General features: G+C 34.2%; 1 protein-coding gene across 4 annotated transcripts in view; it reads left to right on the top strand.

Moving 5' to 3' along the window:
- LOC126810727 (small G protein signaling modulator 3) overlaps positions 1 to 6,755 on the top strand; it is a 42,529-nt gene extending 35,774 nt beyond the window's left edge. For 2 of the 4 annotated variants that reach the window (XM_050535944.2, XM_050535948.2), the window contains one exon: positions 1,270 to 2,646. In XM_050535944.2, the coding sequence (XP_050391901.1) occupies positions 1,270 to 1,402 (133 nt within the window). In that variant the 3' untranslated portion in view covers positions 1,403 to 2,646. Of the gene's footprint in view, positions 1 to 416; positions 881 to 1,269; positions 2,647 to 3,141 lie in introns of those variants that run through there. The other 2 variants (XM_050535945.1, XM_050535947.2) reach the window with 2 other exon arrangements.
- Positions 6,756 to 15,053: the final 8,298 nt, after the last annotated feature.

Raw genomic sequence — 15,053 nt, 5'->3', positions numbered from 1 at the left:
TGGAGTAAAATTTAATAGGTGTTGACCCCATTTCCTTCCGTCTTTATCGTAATAAATGTTACATATGCATATTAATTTAATTAAATATGCGTATTAATGGTTTAAGCTTGGTTTCTTAAATATCATCCCTTATTTATCTATCGATGACATCTTTAAATATCAACAAACACTATTTTGGTAGCCGTCTAATTTAAGAAGTACGGTTTTCAAATGCTCATTTGAGAACATTTGGAAGGCTTTAGGATACGGTACACTGTAATTTGTAAAGAGCCATATTATGTTTTTACACAATGCAAAAATTGGACATGATTTGAGCTATAGAAATTGACAACGATATTGCTACTTTAAGCAAAGATTGCTTTCTCATGATTGCTGCTTGTTTTTAATACAAATTTTTTATTTATTTATTTTTGCAGGATTTTATCACACTTTGCCTTCTTTTTATCACAAAATTGGGAGTTACCTATAAAGACTAACAACCGAATAATAGAAGATGCTAAAAACCTTCTTGTTACTCATCATTTATTTAGTTGGGAATATTAAACAGATTAGTTAGACCATGTTATTTCTAATAACATGCTAAATTATCAACTGATATCTACTTAAACACCTGCAGACATATCTATATTATGTTACATATCATTGACATTAACCCTTTTAACATCTCAAACAATCAAATATTTACTGTATAATATATTAGACAATGCAACTGAACGTATCCACAAATGACATAATATAACACTTAAGTTCAAAATCCTGTATTTTATTTTTTATTATTGTCACCTTCTGGATGCTCAAGCATGAACATTATATCTTTTTTTAATATTGATTATGTTTTATACTTTACTTTATAATTTGGTTTTTCTGGATCTTTTGATTTTTTTGTATGTTTTTTGATATTTATTCTATTTCTACCACTTTCATTGTTTATTTATGAAAACATTACATTTCTCGTTTGTTAGGGTTTTTTTTCCTAGTCCATTATTTTTAATTTATGTTGCATCCAATCTGATATATATTGGCAGGTTTTTTAACTATCAATATTTTCCACTTAAAGCAGCAATCTTTTGAAATTGTCTTCCTTAACATAAATTGTTGTATGTTTGGTTTTGTTTGTTTGACATCTTAATATTTGTATGTGACTTGTGTTTTAATTTTCAAATGTACTTTTTATTGTATGTAGAAATTCTGTATATTGATGTTAGTAGTTTGTATACTGTTTTCTATCGTTATTCTGTTGTACACCATGTCCTATCTCATCTCTTTCAGAATACTAGCTCAGTTTGCATTTACGTTATCGACCAATTGGGAATTACCAAAGAAGCGTAGTTCACCTGATAGTTTAAGAGAAGGTGTTCGAGACATGCTAATAAAACATCATCTCTTCAGTTGGGATTTATAAATTATAGTTAATAGATTTAATTATCTCACAGACTAATATTAATTAATGACTTATATTATAAGTTTAGAATTCTTGTAGTTATAACTATGCAAAAAGTGAAACATAACTAATGATCAATGATCTCATTGTTGTGCCAGATGTAAAATATTTAAGTTTTATGTAACAAAGCACTTGAGAAACAATTTTGCTTATATATAAGATAATATTAATCTCTCAACATTTTGTTAAATACAGATGCACATACCATCCTAGAAGTCTATCTAAAGTACATTGTACTACTAATGAACTCAAAAACAAGAAATGTGATTCCCAATTTGAATATTTAATATTAAAATAAAAAATTAGGTTTCCTAACATTTTAACCATCCATCTCAGTTCTATTACATACATGTATTGCATTTTATGTAAACTTGTGTTAAGATGAATATAGATTATAAAAGATGTCTAGAGATATCGGAAATGTTTCTAACAAGAAATAAATATCAAGTTGTTGTTTATGTAAAGGTTTAAAACCATGCATGTAATGTTGTTAATCGTTTTGTGCTAATTCTTAAATTAGTAGATGAATGTTTAAAGGAGAAGTGCAGCCTTTTTTCAAATTTTATTCATCACCTAGTGCTGAAATAGTTCGAACCAAAGCATGAATCATTTCATCTTTAATTCACAAAAATAAAATTGCTGTCAAGCAAGACATTATTGTCCTAACTTTCATCTTCACTGTAAACAAATAAAGCAGTGTATTCACTCAAAGCTACATGTTTATAGGGTACAATAAGTAACTATTATTAGTGAGCAAAAATTCGCCCGTGTATCTGTTATCACTCGTCACTTCAGTCAACTATATAGAAGGATAACTCGTGTTCTCCTTTTGCGTTCGTCACTTCCCTTTCTTGAAAGCTTCATAACGCACCTATCAGCATCTTTCGTAGCATTGATCTCTATGTTAAAATTATATTTGGAACGTGTTTAACCAGTTTTATCACATGTGGAAATTGACACCAATATTATCCATTAACAGTGGCTGACAGTTACCCTGATGACATCATATATATGTTGAACATTGAGTTATGCATTATGGAAACTATTTTATAATTTTATCATTAAAAGAATATAAATGGTTGAGCTTCTCCTTTACCTAGTTGATGTGCTTTATATAGTATGATTGTATTAGTATGCACTGTATTAGTAAAGCAAATTTACTCATGTTTATGATGTATAGTACATGTATTATCATAAGTATTATTGATATTCATAAAATCACACAATTTATTAGGATATGCCATTAGTCAAAGACATTGGTCATATCACTGATAACTATAATACAGCTAACAAGTCTACTAGTATGATATTTTACTTCCCTGAATATAAAAGTTTTGATATGTCATTTTGAGCAATAGGAATCTTGTGCAAACTAATGCCAGTATTGGATTATTGGTCCAAAAATGGTTTAATTTCAATCAGTATTTTACAAAGTTATGTTGGAAATCAAATTTCATTGATCTACACCGTTCGATATGTGATAAGCCTGTCAACAATTTGTTGTGTGAGAATAGAAATTTTAGGCCTTTCTTTAAATCCGATTGAATCCAAGAATTTGCCTGGTCATTGTTTCCCATGTAAATTTTCTGCCATGTTTGAGCAATGGTTCGTTGACCGGACCACAGTATTCATGTAATAGTTTGAAATGAAGCTTATAATTGTTAAATGTAAATTATGTGTATATGACCTGACTATTTCAGATTGATGTCACAGTTTTCCTTTAATTTATCAAGAGACTGGGAACTTCCAAAACAGTCGGACACATTCCGACCTTTCAGGGATGGGGTGAAGGATATGTTAGTAAAACATCATCTGTTTAGTTGGGACCTTTAATATAAATGTGTCTATTACTCATATTAAGAGAGTATTATTATGGTATTAATTACTATATATATATTTTTTTTAATCATGGCATTGTTGTGCAGTTATCAGGGTTGCTTTTGATACTATGGCATGTACTTTATCATAAATACAATAAGTTCAACATTTAAATCCATGGTAAAAAAGGAGCTTCTTTTTTTAATCTGTCCAACTTAAAAGCTGCCCTGATTAATATACCGGTAACAGATATTCGGCATACATTACATTAAAACTATATATATAACCAATTTTTTTTAATATGGTAATATTCTGCTTCCATGGTAAACAATATTTTGGTCTGATGTATCGTCTGTGTACATGTTTATTGTATGTTCACATAGTTCATCATTTATAATAGTTCTAACAAACTATCAGACTGATTTATTTGCCTTTGGAACACTTGCCATTTCATCTTGAGAAACTTATGAGTTTCCGATTATCTATGTGTGTGTGTGTTTAAATCAATATTGATGCACAGTATGACATTGAAGCCTGATACATTTCTATTATTTTACTGAAAAGATATTGGATTACAATCTTATTCTTACAGCCTATTTAAGGTCATGAAATCTCTATAAAGTAATGGCTTGGTGTGAAAATAATTTTTAGTAATTGAAAATGGTAAAGTGAAATTTGATGGATTAGGAGTAACAGATGTTTTATTTAAAGTAATTTTGATTGAATATGGCAGATTAAGCTCTAAATTACTATTTGAGTAAGGGGGTTGGGTGGCCAAATGGTATAAGCGATTCACTTTAGATCATAAGGTCTGTCATTTAGTCAAGTGGTGTGGTTCTGATTCCACACTTGTGTGTGACAAGGACTACAGATATATATTTATTTGATTAGCTATTATACTGTTTCCCTTTCACTTGGTAAGTTGAATATATTCGAGTATAATTTATACCATTATTTTGTGTATATATATATATTGTACCTAGTTAAATTTATTTTGTTATGTTATCAATTGATTATAATTATGTAATTTATGATTGAATTATTCATTCATCATAGCATGTTGAATATATGTTATTGTTAAAAAATGTTCATAGTCCAACAACAAGATACAAGGTTGTGTTTTTTTAAGAACTATTGTCAGATTGTTATTGGGTGTATTTTAAAGTATTATCTACCTAGAATTGGATGACATGATTATCTGATATAGGATTAGAGTGAATTTCTTTGGTTTGCTGATGAGTTAAATCAAGATCGGATCTAGTCTTCAATTTTAATAGATTTATACTTAATGAATGCTTTCTTTAAGGGCTAACAATGTTTATTGCAAATCACTGTTGTTACCTTAAGTTGACAAATCAGGATTTGAATAATTTACAAAAACAACACACTCTTTCCGTACTTGGTAAATTTATAAAAAAAAAGAGCAGTTTCTAGCTTTGTAAGCCTCAGTCAAACAATTAAAGATAATGCGACATTAGCATATTTACTCTAAAATATTATAATCCAGTCAAAAGTTATAATCTATAACAATACTAGACCAGAAAGGCCTGTTATGAACAACGATTCTACGTATATAAAAAAATTTTTTTTTATAACTTAGGTAATGATTAGTACAGCCAGCATGTTAACTGAAGTGCTTTGTCAATCCACATCAGCTTGTGTATACCGTGATAAGATGTGTAGTCCCTTTGACACAAGCCAATCAACAGAATTAAGGCTGTAATTAAAATAAGTGTTTTAGCAGGTCTAACACATAAACGGTTAATATATGGTCATCATAATTATATCAAATAATTTTAATCAGATTGGTATGCAATTGACTAAAGTGTTTATAATAAACACTGGCTTCAAGTACATAAAACTTTCACATGGTCATTTGATGTGCCCTGTGAATAAGATAATGTTTAATGCTGTTTTTGTATTTTATTTCTGTACTGTAATACAGAAACACTGTAATGTAAAAAATATTTTCTCTGATGGTTAGCAAATTCACAAATCACAAATGAAAATGGTACTTAGCAATCTGACAACAGTCATAGAAGAAAACTCCTCTTGGACTGTTACTTCTGCCATTATATTATATTAACTTTATCATTCTTGATCTGTTTTATTTTATTTATTTAACAATAATATACTCTAACTATGTGCAATAACAGATTTACTTTTGTTATAATTATCTTGTTAACTAATTTTACTTTATTTATTAACGTTATTAACTACACATATACCAGCTAAATATCTCTCATTTTTCTTTATTTCTCAAAATAATATTATTTATCCTTGTATAGAATCTGTAAATGTTTAATATGAAATCACTGTGATATAGATATGTGTTGTTAATGGGTTGTATTGATAATTGAATTACTGTAAAACAAGACATTTATGCAAGTAGTTTTAAGTCAAGATCTCAGTAATTTTGTTATGTTGTAGAATAGAAAATTGAAAATATTACAACCTGTGATGTATTGGAGTTTTTCATCTTTGTCATTTTAAGGCTAAAATAGGAATTAAATTTTGCCGGGACTGTAAGCATTTCTGCTACTCTTTACCGAAATTCCAACTGTCACAGGTTCTTTCATGTTCACACCAACGTGTACATGTGTGGAATTTGGTTTTTGTCTTATCCGTGTGACAAGGTAACACTTTACTTGCCAGCCCCACAGACGCTACCTTGGACAAGTGGAAATGTGGCTTGAATTCTTGTTTTACAGTATAGTAATGCTTATTGTTTAATATTATATAATCCAGAAAATAAATAGGCCACTGTCAAAAAAAACAACAACCCAAAACAAAGAAGAAAATTGGTAAAATATTATATTCAAAAGGAACCAAGCGATACTTGTTTCCAGATCGTTTTAAGTCGGTCACTGTTTTAGGTTACATTATTTTATTTTTCATTCATTAAGTTTAATAAGATTACCAGCAAATGGACTCAGTGCCTGGAAAGAGATTTGGTGATGCCAGGAGCCAACTCCTTGAGTGTATGCCACCAAGACTAAGTACAGGGCCTTGTACTCTGAAATTTGAGAAAGGAAGGCATTTTAAATATGCTATCACAGATGAAATAAAAATTTTATTCAAATTAAGTAGGGCAAAGTTAACCGTGATAATTTGAAAGAAAATTCATATAATTTCACTCTTTGATTGGATACGCAGAGCTGTTGCCCCCTCTCTGCACGCTAGTATATGGAATATTATTTTGACAGTGACTTATTCACATTTTCACCCTTACAATGAATCCCTTATGCCCAAATAGTATAAGTATAATTACCCCAGTGGTTGTATATATAATATTGGTTGTTAATGTATATAGTTGTTGTTTGTATATAGTATAAATATATAAGTTATATATCCATCTGTGATTGGACTAGTCACCAGTTTGTGATGCATTTAAATGTCTGTCTCAATCGCTGATTGTATATATTATTATAAATGTATGATAAATCTGGGTAATTGTGTTATCCATTAAAAAATAAAAATAACATAATATTTAAAATTAAGTTACATTATAAATTTTCTCTGGATTCTCTTGTTATATGCCCACATTCCGATCTTCGGGCAGTCTATTAGTACACTAGAGGCTACAGTGTGGTTTCCCCCTCTGTGGTGCAGGACAGGTCTTGGCAAGAAACAGTGTCTAGTGACTAGTCATTCAGATGGTTAAAAAAAACGAGGTCCTGTGTACACATTGGCATGCACATAACAGAACCCTTGACAGTGTTGCAAACAAGAACCATGGACTATATAATACATGCATTCCATTCACTCAGACCATAAGACCTCTATATTTTATGATTTTCTTTGGGTTTTGGTATTGCATGGATATGTTCACCAGAGGAGTGGCGATCCTCATTGTCTATTTTCCACCTCAAATAATTGTAACAAATTTTCATAACCTTGGGAGAGGGGGAACACAGGGATTTTGTTAAAAATGTCTGTGAAATCAGTGTGGCATTGATATAGAAATCCCAGGATGTAAATTCCAGTCTAATCTCATAATTTTTTCTTTGTGATCTCTGGTTTTCCTGCTATACCCTCCCACTACTAAACACCTCAGAGAGCAAGCAAATAATTAAATAAATATTTACCATATGTTAATGACAAAATGTGTGTTAAGTAGACATTACATTTCATTTGCCCTGTCTCTAAATCAGTGTCAAAACTAATCCCAAAAGAAATGGGTCCTGGAGAGGTTTGCATACCGAGCGAGTGATCCTGTTTGGGGGACTGCAAACTTTGATGTTGATGGAGCCTTGACAAGTGTTAAAACAGGACAGCCCCTTCTTCCTACAATACGTGCCCTGTCTAATCCTACGCAGAGTTAAAACAAACTCTTGGAGCAAAACCATTTCTAATGATATGGCCACGTTTTTATTCATCACGAGGAATATTTCTAATACCATGTGTTAGCTATAAGAGCAATTTGTCATTAAGCTGGAGGGGGCTAGTGCATGTGTTCTGAGTCGGTTGCAAAAACCAAAGTTATTACATGTAATTTTCAAGGTTATGGTTTTATGGATGGCTGTTAAAACCAGATTGAATCGATCTAGTCACTGTCAGGATAACCTTGGACTTGGAGTTTTTATAAAAGCACGTACGTAGGATGATTCCGAATCATTCATAAGCTAGATAAATTACCACTGCTTTCATCCATGGTTCTGCAGAACGAGTTCCCCATACCCCGCGACCTCCGGCGCTCCGTGCACTAAACGATTGATTTGTTGTTTAGAATTCAGGTCAGCCATCTAAGTTATGCTATGTTGGACCACGTCGAAGTTGCTGTATTCACGGGCTGGAATAGCAGGAAAACGCGTTTGCGGACGTCAAGTTCTCCCAAATAGAGACTTGGCTAGCGGATTTTTCCCATCCGTATCCCGTATCCGTATCGTATGCGTGATACGTTGCGTCAATGTAGTTTTAGAGTTTTGACAGATTTTAGCAATTTTTGGTTTCACTAATGTATCATTTCAGAAAGTTTAGCCCGTAGATCAACCAGTATGCAGACAGGCGGGAAAAATATGAAAATTCCGAGAAAAACCCATCGAAAAGAATGATTAAATTCCAGTCGTTATCACTGTTAAAATCACATCAAATATACATCTTCGTGTTCTAGGATACACATAGATTCATAAAAACGCAATGATGCAACATTTCAGCGTATAAAAGTAGCAAAAAGACGGTAAAAAGACGACAGTGTTATACGGACCATTTCCGTATGAAAGCCGTTCCATACGTGCTGCCGTATCCGTGTGCCGTATCACGTATGAGAAATACACAGACATTGATGACGTCACACCCAAAATCCATACGGATACGCGATACGGACCAGGAAATTACGCTTGCCAAAAGTCTCTACTTTCTTGGGGAGGCCCCTATACGGTATGCTCAGAGACTTCGTCTCTCGCAAGTTTTTGCTAGAAAGCAGACATAACCGGCTTATTTAAAACTCTACCAATCATAATTGTAAACGCAATCTAGGGTGGAGCCCCTATGCGGTAATCTCAGAGACTTCGTCTCTCGCCTGTTTTTGCTAGAAAGCAGACATAACCGGCTTATTTAAAACGAAATGAAATGAAATGGGGTTTAACGTCCTACTGTTCTGCTCCTAACCTGGGCTAATGAAGACGGGCATAAGCCATACAGTGTGCTATGAGGGAAATATTGCCTGGGCAGCGGCGCTACGGCCTACTCTTATATCGAATTCCAACTGCCAAGGGATCTTTTACGTGCACGCCAATGTGTACACGGGACCTCGGTCTTTCGTCCCATCCGAACGACTAGACAGCTGTCCTTGTCAGGCCCGCCATCCTGCATCACTGACAAGGGGAAACCACGTCGGAAAATCTGGATGAAATTTCTCGGCCAATGCAGGGATCGAACACCCGACCTCCACGTGAACCCCCTTATTTAAAACTCTACCAATTCTAATTGTAAACGCAATCTAGGGTGGAGCCACGGCGGCTAAGTTCGTAAGACGCTTGCTCGGTAGCGGAGGTCGCCGGTTCGCCCTCGGTGTTGGCCGAGAAAAATTCATCGGGATTTTCCGGCGTAGTTTAACCTTGTCAGTGGTGCACGACGGAAGGTCTGACAAGGACAGCTGTCTAATCGTTCGATTGGGACGAAAAACCGAGGTCCCGCGTTCACATAGGCGTGCACGTAAAATATCCCTTGGCAGTTGGAATTCGATATAAGAGTAGGCCGTAGCGCCGCTGCCCAGGCAAAATTTCCCTCATAGCACACTGTATGGCGTATGCCCGTCTTTATGAGTCCAGTCGGAGTTGAAAAGTGAGACGTTAAACCCCATTTCATTTCATTGCAATCTGGGGTATGAAAAATATCCTAAATTTAAACAACGCAATCTCGGAAACAACAAAAATAGGCGTCCAATTGTTCTGTCTTTCGCCTATTCAGCGGTGTATCTGCTTTTATACGTTCACATTGCCGGCGGTTAATCGTCCACATCTTCTTGTAAACACTACAGACAAAATCCCATCTTTTTAAAAATTGATATAATAATCATGTTTTGATAACTTAACGCCGTAGCAATATGAACTATTTATTCTTTATTAATTAAAGTTCAAGACAATCTGTCTAATTAATTAATATTAAGTAAGTATAGCTTGATCACTGCGTCTCCACAAATCTCTTATTCAAGATTTGTACATCTTTCGACCTGTTGAATTAGGATCGACCCCTATGTCTTTTGCATTAAAAATGCGATCATTGCGGAGGTATTGGTATACGTCTATGTACAGTACCTAGTGGATATTGTAATTTGATTACGGCAGGTACAAAGTATAGTTCACAATTTTTATGAGCAGATAGATGTGACATACCGAGAGGGGACAGATACCAACTAATACAACCTTACAATGACATTGGCTACTGTAATTATTTACCATGTGCCTGTCAACAACAGGGACAGTAGGCTACGTCCCACACGTGCCATAATAAGACATTTTAATCCCCGAATAGTAATCTTTATAAGAAAAAGGTGGAACTAGTTAGTATCACTTTAACACCACTACATTTTATAAGAGTCTTTATCGCCCATCAATATGTTTTTGTTTTGTTTTTTATTTGAAGGGGCTACACCCCTAACTCAATATCCATAATATTCGAAATTAAAAACACGAATTAGAATTCAAAATTCGCCCATTTCAATCAATACTGATGTTATCTTACCGTGATAATATGGGTCCTAATACAGGGCCGGTGGAGTGGAGGGGCTAGGGGGGGGGGGGGGCTTTAGACACCCCAATAATTTGGCCGCAAGTACTCTTTTCTCCTGGTTATTGCGGCCCCTGGACCCTCGCCTATAAGTACCTAGGATGGAAGCCCCCCCCCCCAATCAAAAATTGCCTCCGCCGGCCCTGTAATATCCAATATTTAACACACAGATAAACATTTTAAAATCAGTACACAACTTTGTGTACTCTTTGGACATAATGATTTCAAGCGTCATTGGCAATGAACAAAGAAAAAAATTACAAATATCCGATTCACAAAATAATAATAATAATAAACCGTGTATAATGGAATAAGCAGCTGCAAACGACTGTCGTTAAAATTCGACTGTTCGTCTAATTCACCGAAAATAATTGATAAGAAATTAAAATAAAAATTATAAAACATGATACACTCATGTTAGACTAATATGTGCTTTAAGGCCCATTTTCGTATATCTTAAAGATGCATTATGGGAGATTCACCTAATTCACCGAAAATAATTGATAAGAAATTAAAATAAAAATTATAAAACATGATACACTCATGTTAGACTAATATGTGCTTTAAGGCCCATTTTCGTATATCTTAAAGATGCATTATGGGAGATTAGATAATATCAGAATCAGCATGAGAAACAAGATCCCGTCCGCCCCTCCCCCCCCCCCAAAAAAAAACTACAATATTTATATGTGTGTGCGAGGGAGGGATGGGGTGACAGTCCCTCCCAGTGCCACCAGGTAATATTGGGCTGTGTGGAACATGCTATAGAGTCGATTTGTAGCATATCTGACCCTGCTGTCAATCCGCCCTTTAAAATGATTTATTGTAAATTCTACTCGGTAATTCTTACAACACTATTTCTTCCGACAACAGGGAGTGCACTATGTAAATTGTGTAGGTTGTCATTAATTCAAGATGGTTTTCAACACCAGTACTAAAGGTGGTATAACCTCGAGATTTACCAGATTTGTTGAAATAAAACTGTTTAACAGCAATTCTTTTATTACTTATGTTATGATTACATTTTGTATCCACCCTGAAAAATGTTTGAAGTGGGAACTATGGTTCTCGTCGTAATGTTTTGGTCACGTTCCATCTAGCCTACTTACCAATACTTTCAATACTACAGAACGTAACAAATTATTTCGGGAAGCTTATCAAGGGCTCCACCCCTTGACAGACACGCCCTTGTTAATTTGGTTAGAGATTATGGTTTATATTAAAATGGCACCTGCTATGAGTGACGTATAATACGTATTATACACCATTATTTAATATTAATGAATGTTTTATATTTTATATTTCCTCGCGTACAAACTGTGTGATTTGATGATTTTTTCTAAACTAAAAACATATTCAAACTAATTTATCTATTTTCCTTCAAATCATTTTAATCTCAATAAATAAAATGGGATTTAACGTCATACTGTTCTGCTCTGACTAGGCGAATGAAGACAGGCACATCATACAGTGTGCTATGATTGAAGGAGAATCCACATAGCTTGTATTTGTCGTTAGCCGCTGTCCATTTACCGTAAATATGGAATTAACTTCTTGGATTAACCTCTGCCAACGTTTTTTCCGCCGTTTAAGTCTCCCAATGTTCCCATTAGCTATTATATCAACACATAAGAAGCGCCCCTTACGTCACTCGATTACACATACTGCGTTCTGAGGGCGGCCCGTGGGTATTTTCGTTGATTCCAGTATTTTTCTAGTAAGAATAAATGTTAACAAACAGCCCGAATTTATTTAAATAAAATTGAATCATATGTTAGTCCCGAAATGACATAGTTTGTGTTGACTGGACGTTAAACCACATTTCTCTTTCTTTTAAATGCCACTTTATCTGACGGGATAAAAGTTTAATCGAATCGAGCAGGCGCATTAGATCAACCTATAGAATTAATAAAGCCAGTTTACTGAGAAAAGAAAGAAAATGGTCTATATAAAAAAAAAATCAGTGTCATTGATATGTGCTCAAATAGGAAAATTGTGTTCAGTCATTTCTCTACCAGAATCCATTGACTACTGATATTTTTTGCTATTTTTGAATGTGGTCTTTCTCCTTTAAGTTAATAAGCAAGGCGTGGTGCTTCTTTAGAAATATATTATACAAAGTTATGATTATAAATAATATTGAAAGATCTATTAAAACTTATATAAATATATACATACATATAGTGTTTACATACTAAGCTAAGTATTAAAGATCTATTAATCTTGTGGCATCTTGAAAGTCAATAGAAATGAAATACGGTCCACGGTCCTACTTTTCTGCACAAACCGGGATAATGAAGTTGGGCATACGTCATGCAATGTGCTAGTTGCTGATTGTTGCAAGTTCCTCTATCCTACACCACTGACAAGGGGGACACAGAGCTGGAAAATCCAGAGGAACTTTCTAGAGCAACGCCGAGAATGAATCGGGTACTTCCGGGTTTGTGAACCAGCGCATTATCCACTAAGCCACAAAGAGAGACGGGAAGATCAACCGACATTTTAATACGGACTATAAACAAAACAGATAACAACCTCTTCGGACAGTTCAAATTATTGCCCTATTCAACTGTAGGAAATAACACGTGTCGTGCACGAGATAAAGTATTAAGCATTCTAAATATCCCAAACCCCTTCTCATCGTTTGAGGTTGGAACTTGTTAAACTTTATTGGAAATGATTAGTCAATAAACTGTTTGTTTTTTGTTGGGTTTTTTTTTTTTATTATTATTATTTTTTTAAAGGATATAAATGAATTTATATATCAGTAATTATCGCAGTTAGCTTAAATTACAAATCTATTTAACAATAAACTAGATACTACTAGAGTATACAAGTAGGCGAGGTTACAAAGAAAACAAAAAAAATATATTAGGTTCGACGTCCAACTTCAACAACGGGTCCTTGAAACGTCATACATGTAATGTAGGCCTATAAAAACACGTTGATGTTAACTCTACTGAAGTTGGGTAATTAAAGAGTGGGTGGAATTAATGCGTTTTATTTGTGGCAATTGCATACCTTCACTTTGAGCTACGTGTTGTTTTGCAGGTTACAAAATAGGTTGGTCATGAAATGCCATGCGTCATTTGCCGATATGTTTGTTTTGTGTTTTTGTGAGATCTTCAGCACGAAAAAAAAATATGTTATTTGTAGGTCTATTCTAACATTATTGTTTGACTATGTTGCCACTCTGTCCGATTTTAATAATTTTCTGTGTTGACGTAACCGATCGCAGCGATGAACGAATAAATCTGCAGTGGACGTAAAAGAACCCTTAAAATGAAATCATATGATGGGGGGGGGGGGTAACGTACTGCTTGTCTACACCCACTGGGCTAATGAAGACGGGCATACGTTATACAGTGTGCCATGGGTGAAATTTGACCCGGACAGCGGCTCTATGACCTATTCTTAATTCGATATCTAACTGTCAAGGGTACTTTTCGGTTTTTCGTACCATCCGAACCACCCTCTAGACAATGCTCTTGCCAGGCCCCCGTCATTCATCACCGACTTTCGCGTAATTGAACCCGTAATTACCACACGACTAAAAATTTCGATTTCATTAGATTTTGTTTGTTGGTTTGATTGTCTGAATGACAATCACCGTTGAGAATGTTACAATATTTAGATATAACTGATTTTGTTGTAGGCATCAACCAAACATAAAAATATAATCTATCAGAGCTTGCTCCATTGAATGGAAATTTCGGATCAACCCAATCAAATGCTCTATTTTGACCTTTGGAAATCAAAGAGGTTAATAGCTCCTTTAACAGGGCATAGCGATTGTCGGGGGTGTATGTTGCCTGTTAACTTTTAATTCATATTACTTCATTCTGAACACAGATACGACACCCAGTACCCACGAAGAAAACAACAGGTAATATTTCCACGCGATAGTTTCGTATGCATTTATTACCTATATATATCGTGACCCGGTATAGAGTTTATAAAGGTCAAATCATACATGTTATAAAATAATCAATACACTGGATAATTGTTCTATACACACAGATAAATAAATATTGATTCTAATCACTTTCTATTTATGAAACTCAAACAAATAATATCAGATGTTTCAACATGTTGTTTTTTATTCTGTTCAGTCTTTTAGTATTAACACAGTTTCATGTTGGCCGAGTTCTTGGTTTGAAAACTTAAAGAGGAAGCAGATGGGTTTTAGTTGACCAGGTTCTAAGTTACAAAACTTAAAGGGGCACATACCTTGTGGAATTCTTCGCAGGTTAGTAAAAATAACCCCAAAATTTGACTGTACAGTTACATCTGGAATGTTCAAATCAGATAGTGTGCAAAATATGAGAACAATTTTCCAATCCATGGATTAGATGTATACGTTTTAAATTGTAGTCGTACAATTTGTTGGTTTTCGAGGAGTTCTAACGAATGCTCGTGAACAATTCCTTGTTTTTAGTAGGTCAGTGTCTAGATTGTCGAAACTTAAACTTATGTGAATCAAAGATTATTGTGTATTAAGAACGTACGAGAATGCAGAATTTAAGACGAATCTGCCAAGCCGTTTATAAGATATTACATTTCA

The sequence above is a fragment of the Patella vulgata genome, chromosome 2, assembly GCF_932274485.2.
Source record: "Patella vulgata chromosome 2, xgPatVulg1.2, whole genome shotgun sequence".
Classification (NCBI taxonomy): domain Eukaryota; kingdom Metazoa; phylum Mollusca; class Gastropoda; family Patellidae; genus Patella; species Patella vulgata.
The sequence above is the reverse complement of the archived record's forward strand: the minus strand, read 5'-3'. Positions and strand labels throughout refer to the sequence as shown.